Here is a 7,500-nt window from a genome sequence, read left to right as displayed (position 1 = left end):
CCCCTGAGTGATATCTGGACTGGTCAGGTACCCCCCAGACCCCTGAGTGATATCTGGACTGGTCAGGTACCCCCCAGACCCCTGAGTGATATCTGGACTGGTCAGGTACCCCCCAGACCCCTGAGTGATATCTGGACTGGTCAGGTACCCCCCAGACCCCTGAGTGATATCTGGACTGGTCAGGTACGCCCCAGACCCCTGAGTGATATCTGGACTGGTCAGGTACGCCCCAGACCCCTGAGTGATATCTGGACTGGTCAGGTACCCCCCAGACCCCTGAGTGGATCTGGACTGGTCAGGTACCCCCCAGACCCCTGAGTGGATCTGGACTGGTCAGGAACCCCCCAGACCCCTGAGTGGATCTGGACTGGTCAGGTACATCGGGGGGCAGAGCAGGGGGCTAGCTGAGACCATCTCATTTATACCTATCCTACTATGTCAGATCTATCAGTGTCCACGTCGGGGCAGTAGGGATTTGTGGACCTGGACATGGCCTTTAGCTCAGGGGTTAAGACTTCGGCTGCGTTCAGACTGCAGGCTACAGTGGAGAGTGGTTTAGCCGCTTCTACACATGATGTGTGTCTGTCCGTTGGTGTGTGTGTGTCTGTTGGTGTGTGTGCGTGTCTGTCCGTTGGTGTGTGTGTCTGTCTGTTGGTGTGTGTGTGTGTCTGTCTGTTGGTGTGTGTGTGTGTGTGTGTGTGTGTGTGTGTGTCCGTGACGTGTGTGTCCATGTGTCTGTCCATTCGTAGCATGAGATTTAGACCAATGAGGAGTAGCCAATACCATTGCCCACCAGCTAGGGGAGTAGATATTGCTCATAAACCGGCACAGCATACTTCATCACCTGGGTGTAATTTTAGATTCATATGTGACTCGGATAGGGCTGTACCCGGCTCAGAATTTGATCAGTCAAATCGGTTTTGGCTGGTCAAACCAGAGATTCAACGATTTGTTCCTTTTTTTTTCTTTTCATACAGGCGTAGGCCAAGGGGAGACCACGGGAGGTGGGACATCTGTCACACTTTTAACTCAGTCGTAGACGGCACAGTAAAAAAATATTTTTCTTGCTTAACATGCATCATCTAGCCCACATTAGCCATGTTTCCATCCACACGTTTTATGCAAATTAAGTTATATCGAATTAAAAATGCCTTATGGAAACAGTAAAATTCGATTAAAAATCAGGAAAATCTACAAAAGGTTTGTACTGTCGATCTCATCGGATTTTCTCTTGTTCGATAAAAGTCTTTTGTGATAAATGCTTTATCCGATTTAAAGCTCTAGATGGAAACGCACGTTCACCGGCTTTATTCACATTCATATTTTTAGCGATCCTCAAATAATTCGATTGACAAGTGGATGGAAACATGGCTAGTGTCCGTCTCAGAGGCGCAAACCAATCACAGGTGAAAAAGATGACAAACACGCAAACCCATACATGCACAGATCAAACAAATGACCTATTTTGGATTAAAAACGGCTATTTTCACCTAAAGGTGACAAGTCTGCACCCCTACATCTACTTCGGATGGCCTTAGTTTTCATGCAGTGTTTCCCATAGGCCTACATAGTATTATACATGCTGTCACATGGTACAGATCATCCAACGCTGTGCCCTATCAGTCCTGATGTGCTTTCCTAACTAGTGCTGCAATGATTATTGCTAAACGGACTCAAATCGACAACATCTCAGAACTGGGAACACTGTGAACACTCAGCTCACAAACTCTCACAATCTTTGGGAAACATCACACAAGAAAAACATTGGATATGAGCAATAAATCTGAACGGAGCCCGATGGCTTCAGTGTGAACGTAGCCTGTGGGGTTACCAGACGCCTACATCACTCAGACTGCACACATGATTAGATCTACCCACAGCTGGATAGGACAGCCGAAGTAGAGGGCCCATCCGTGTGATATAACAGTCTACTATGCTGCACAGCAGGACTGTAACATATGAGGCCTGGGAATGCCCTCTGTAGCGCCCCCTATCTCCATGTGACTGAACGCACAGCAGATGCAGCTTGTTACATTCCTCTAGTGCCTGTCCTTGACTGTGAACTATCCAGAGCACTTAAGGCCGGGGACACTGGCTGTCTGACTGCAGGTCTCAAAACATACAAAACAGTCCTTTAAATAATATATTTTTCAGTTGTTAGGTCATAATAGACGTTACCAGAGCTGACATGAACATATATATTTTTTGTAAAATGAGAATTGTTTTTAAAAGGCGTTTTTTTGCATTGAGCTTATTTATATCAGTTTTTGTTGTTGTTTTCTTTGGTTCCATTTTAACTGTCAGCACTGTTAGTGTAAATAAAGTTTTGTATGAAAACTTGTAGTGTAATTTCTACCGATCTGTGAACCTGGCTAGTAAAAAGGTTCACTGCCGTGACGTATGGCTCATGTGTTTATTCTAGCATCACTGGGGGACACAGACTTTGGGATGTGTGATGATTAAACTTTAATTACCTGATTGACCTTTGACCTTGTACTTGAAAGATCTGTGGAATTCAAACAGTCGCACCGTGTCAGATTTAAGAGTGTCGGCTGTCTGTCCCGTTGGGCGGCGTCAAGCTGGTTCGACTGGGTCCACAGTGGCTCAGCTGAGCTGCCTGGAGATGCTGCGTGTTCAGCTGGAACACATCTAACAGCCTGGCTCCGAAGGGAGCTGGCTACCAGCTGTGTGTGTTCCTGTGTGTGGGTTCCTGTGTGTGGGTTCCTGTGTGTTCCTGTGTGTCTGTGCGCTCGTTATGCACGCCGCCCACTCACGGCGCTCTGCAGCGATGAGCTCAGCAGTTCTGGTATGCGAGATTAGAGGCGAGTCTGTGGCGCTGAGGGTTCGATGAGGGTAAGCTGAGGGTTAGTTGCGTGTGCGTGGAAAAGAGCAGCACAGAGGAATAGCAACAGGGCTTCTGCACGAAGACCCAGAGACCCACCCACATGCTCAGCTTTTCATGGAAACACCAACCAAACAGTGACTCAAGACTTGGAGGTTTCTAGTCTCGCCAACCCAGAGCCTGCAGCTCAGTTTGAACTGCACTTCTATAGCGTTTTCATCCAAAGCGCTTCACAATGGCCTCTCATTCACCCATTCGCACACACATTTACACACCAAAGGCAGCAGCTGCTCCATTGGTGTGTAAATGTGGTGCTAGCCAGCCTGCTCATTGGGAGCAGTTTGGGGTACAGTGTCCTGCCCCCCGACACTATGGCCTTTGGATGGCCTGCTCTACCTCCTGCTCCACACATCGTCCATGAGAGATTAGACGGTTACAGACCCAACAGGACGGCCCTTCTCTGACTGCCCGGCCCTGACCGGTAGCCTGGTCCTGGCTGGTCCCGGTCCGACCGATAGCCTGGTCCTGGCTGGTCCCGGTCCGACCGGTAGCCTGGTCCTGGCTGGTCCCGGTCCCACCCTATCAGAATCATATTGCTGTGAAGGGCAAGGCGGTTGCCTCGGCCTCCAAAGGCAGATGGGTGTAACAGGACCGCTGAGGTCCCTCCGGAGGCAGCCTGTGAGGGCTAGGCTAGGCTAGGCTAACCCTCAGCCTATGAGGATGCTATCTGGGAGGGTCCAGTCCTGGTAGCCAGGAGAGAGGGACAGGAGGAAGACAGAAGGAAGCACTAGTACACCTACTGCAGGTTTCAACCCTAACCCTGACCCCTGACCCTGCTCTCTTGAGTGACTGTGTATGTGAATGTATATGAAGAAACTTGGCCCCTCCAAAAATGCAATGTGGCTTTTTTGAACAATTTCTGGTCTAACATGACAGAACGGGAGACTGTGTACAGAGCGCATGGTTTCACCTATCCAATCACGTTAGATCGGAGATTGCAAAAGGAAAAAAGGATGAATTTTAGAGAATTCACACAGGGCCATTGTCCCATTCGACACAGGGCAGACAGTGACCGAATATCGTATTAGTCCTGGGTCAGTGTCTTGACTGGCCTCGCTTACAGTTAAGGCAAAGGGTGTAATAGGGCATCTGACAAAATAAACTACAACTACCATGATGCTGCTGCTATCTATCCACTGTTGGTGGTACTACACATGTCACATTCTCAAATCTCTTTTCTTGATTCCTTTATTTCTGAATAGACAAAACTGTATTTACACAATTTACAATGATGATATAAATATAAAATGGATTCATGATGTCAAAATGGTCACAAATAGTTGTAACATTGTAGCTGAGTCAATGGCACAAAGAGACAAAAGAGTGTGTGTGTGTGTGTGTGTGTGTGTGTGTGTGTGTGTGTGTGTGTGTGTGTGTGTGTGTGTTTGTTCCTCGTGTCCAGCCTGGGACTGAGCAAGGCCTTGTGACCATTTGTGACAAAGCCTCGACTTGGACATGAGTCACAGCCTCAGTCTCTCCTCAATGCCCCAGGACTCAGTCCCAAGAGTCAGTCTCTCCTCTGGGGAAAGATGTTGCAGCCCAGCTCCACCATGGCTCCCAGCAGTACACCCCAGAGAGGGACACACACCAGGGTGATCCTGACCTCCATCAGCCTCTCCAGCCTGGAGCACAGCGTCAGACAGAAGCCCAGCTTCAGCAGCATGGCCGCCAGGTACCACACCCTCCTCTTCAGGTCTGGAGAACCGTTCCGTGGCTCGTACCCAGGCTTGCACCGGCCCGCCATCTTCACCGCGAGCATGAGGATGAGGATGCCATCGAAGATCCATGCCGGGAGGAAGACGAGGAACCAGTTCCAGTGGACCTTACCGTCCAGCTTAAGCACCAGCATGATGAGGAAGGTGAGAGTGAAGAGCCAAGTCAAGAGTACCCTCTGAGCCAGCGACATCTCTCAGCTACGGACGGTGGCCCCACAGGGACATAAGGTGAAAGGTCTGTTCTGATGTTATGCAAAGGTGGTCCTGAGGATAGAAGAATGAGAGACGCGTCAGATGAAAAGGGTGCTGCTGGCCAGCTAGCACACGACAGCCTGTCTGGATCCTGACAGTAGCTAGATGCTATTAATACTATGAATGGAAATGGCTATGGCTGATTTGAAGTGAACAGCTAGCGGCATGCGCATGCGCACACCGTTACATCGACGCAAACGTTAGCTAGTAACGTGATAAGCATGTTAGCTGAATGAGTGAGTATTAGCTAGGTATAGCTGGGCTAGCTACATCATTTCAACGTGCCTTGCGAGCAATTCACAGAATTTCAGTCTAACTTTACACATCTGACAATGTCTCCATAGACCATATTTCAGACTAGCACTGATTATGTAACTGGCTGTCTTATATGAGTTCACACATACGATTTTAACACACTTAAATTACATTTTAGGTGGACAAAACGGACATTTCCATCCATATCGTAGTCCCAGGCAAGCGTCCGTACACAGTAATGAAGTCTCACTCACCATTGGCTAGAGCCATCATCAACCTGATTGGCCCAACGTCACGTCAGTCATAAAATAGTCCTTCCCTATTTTACCGTAAAGACTAAGAATTTGACTGACTTCTACCAGCGCTTCTGCTGCTTGACCAGAAGAGGACGGCGTCTTATCAGAAATAATTCAATTCGCTTTGCAACTATGATGTTTCCTGATGTACTGAGCACCTTCGAGCCGATCGCTAGATGAATAGTTGCGTTTTTTCCTGTTGCTAATCACATTATCATGTCCCTGTAACGTGGCTGATAACTCAACAAATATTAGATACGTTTCAGGATTGAGCCAAAGAGGCGAGAAAGAAAAATGTATTGCGCTTCTATACAGTTCATTTCGGCTACGACCTCAACCGATGTCGTGGATGCTCACGTTCCAGTAAACCGATCTGAGGTCAGTGGGAAAGAAGCTGAAATCCGATCGCTTCAAAAATTGATCGAAAATCGTGGATGGAAAGCATCTTTCTGCCAATGAACCTGGCTTGCAAGTGAGTGTAACGTTAGACTGTTAGGATAATGTCCTAATAACCAAGTAGCTACTTGAAACGGCAACGAGACCCAATCAGGTAAGACATACAATCAGTTATTATTTCCATATTTAGCACAATTGTTGGGTGTCCGTTGGCACTAGCTCGTATAGTATTTGATTGTGTATTCACGCATCTATTGTTAGCTAGCCAACGTGAGCTGTGAGCTAGCCGCTAGCCTCCTGTAACGTTGTTAGAACAATAGCTAGCCTGGCTCGTCTAGCTAGCTTGGAAGATGAGAGCATTGTTTGAAAACACAAGTAGGATTGGGGTTATTATATTATCCGTTACTAACGGGACGGTTAATTAGGTTGGTGCCATTATAAAGAAGGCTATCCTACCTAGCGGGGACTGGGAGACTCGTAACGGGAGGAACTGTTGTCTAACCCTGTTAGTGACTGTTGTCTAACCCTGTACTGGTTGTCTAACCCTGTACTGGTTGTCTAACCCTGTACTGGTTGTCTAACCCTGTACTGGTCTAACCCTGTACTGGTCTAACCCTGTACTGGTCTAACCCTGTACTGGTCTAACCCTGTACTGGCAAACAATGACTTGCTTGCTTGGTCTAGGTAACATTTTAGTTATCTAATTTTATTCTATCTAAGTTAATGTTAGGCTCAGGGGTTGCTGTGACTGAGGTTTTAATCATCCTCTAAGTTAGGGGTGTTGTTTTTTTCGGTCAATTTAACATTTGTCTGCAGTGTTTCTGGCATTGCGTGATATAACGTTACCACGGGTGTGAGGCTGACCGGCTGGCTGGCTGACTACCTGGGTTGGTGTGCCTGATTGGGGCTTTTTTGATTTTGTGTGTGTGGCTAACTGGCTGATTGACTGACTGGGTGTGCCTCTGTCTGCCTAGATTATTTGATTTGACTGTATGTCACTTGAAAACAGCCTACAGCCTCTGGTATAAATATTCCCATTGGAGGTCACAGCAGCACCAGCCGAATAACATTGATAAGCAGCAGAACCCATTGGCAGGCCTAGCACATGAATGCATGACAAGCTTGGGCTCTGACATTCCTAGGCCGAATCAGTTAGATGTAAAAGTCCGAGTGTGTCTTTTACTCATAATAACATCACGTGAATATGAATAGTTCAAGTACCCTAGACAGATCTCTGCTCTCTGCTCCGAAGCCCCAAACTGGTGCAGAGACAGAATGCTTTTTAGACTCACCAAAGCAGCCTCACGTGGAAGACAGCCAAGCCCAAATTGCCATTGGAAATTCTCTGCGTAGTGAGACATGTGAGGAGGAATAATGAGTGCTTTGTGGATCATAGTGGCTGGCCTGCTGTGCCAAGAAGACATGATGGCTGGTCGGACTATGGTCACTTCCTCATTGAACTTGCAGATGCCAAAACCTTAAATAGGCCACTTATTCACATTTCCCAGACTGCGCTTGTTTGTGTGTGTGTGTGTGCGTGCGTGTGTGTGCGTGCGTGTGTGTGTGCGTGTGAACCCGCTGTGCAGCCTCTCTCCCCATGACAGTCTGCCATTTATAGCATGACAGGGTTATTGTTGTTTGCTACTAGCTTTGGATCAGTGTTATTTTCAGCCTGTTCTTGGCT

At 47.7% G+C, this 7,500-nt stretch overlaps 3 protein-coding genes across 7 annotated transcripts in view; 2 read left to right on the top strand and 1 right to left on the bottom strand.

Annotated features, from left to right (window-relative positions):
- Window positions 1-761, top strand: part of LOC311316730 (lysine-specific demethylase RSBN1L-like) — a gene marked incomplete at both ends in the record, with an annotated part of 41,576 nt that extends 40,815 nt beyond the window's left edge. The window contains one exon of the mRNA XM_084447659.1: window positions 750-761. Coding sequence (XP_084303785.1) covers window positions 750-761 — 12 coding nt within the window. The remainder of the gene's footprint in view (window positions 1-749) is intronic.
- A 3,648-nt stretch (window positions 762-4,409) lies between these two features.
- Window positions 4,410-4,808, bottom strand: LOC311316622 (transmembrane protein 60-like; the record flags this gene model as incomplete). The annotated part of the gene is made up of 1 exon (XM_084447520.1): window positions 4,410-4,808. One exon carries the CDS (start codon window positions 4,806-4,808, stop codon window positions 4,410-4,412), a length of 399 nt encoding a protein of 132 aa, XP_084303646.1.
- A 998-nt stretch (window positions 4,809-5,806) lies between these two features.
- The window catches only part of LOC311316613 (protein PHTF2), a 44,961-nt gene continuing 43,267 nt past the window's right edge, over window positions 5,807-7,500 (top strand). For 4 of the 5 annotated variants that reach the window (XM_084447507.1, XM_084447506.1, XM_084447505.1 and 1 more), the window contains exon 1: window positions 5,845-5,970. The gene's annotated coding sequence lies outside the window, so the exon portion shown is untranslated. Of the gene's footprint in view, window positions 5,971-7,500 lie in introns of all 5 variants that reach the window. The other variant, XM_084447504.1, reaches the window with a different exon arrangement.

Source organism: Borostomias antarcticus (genome assembly GCF_949987555.1).
Source record: "Borostomias antarcticus genome assembly, chromosome: 13".
Taxonomy (NCBI): Eukaryota; Metazoa; Chordata; class Actinopteri; order Stomiiformes; family Stomiidae; genus Borostomias; species Borostomias antarcticus.
This window is presented reverse-complemented; position numbering and strand designations above follow the sequence as displayed.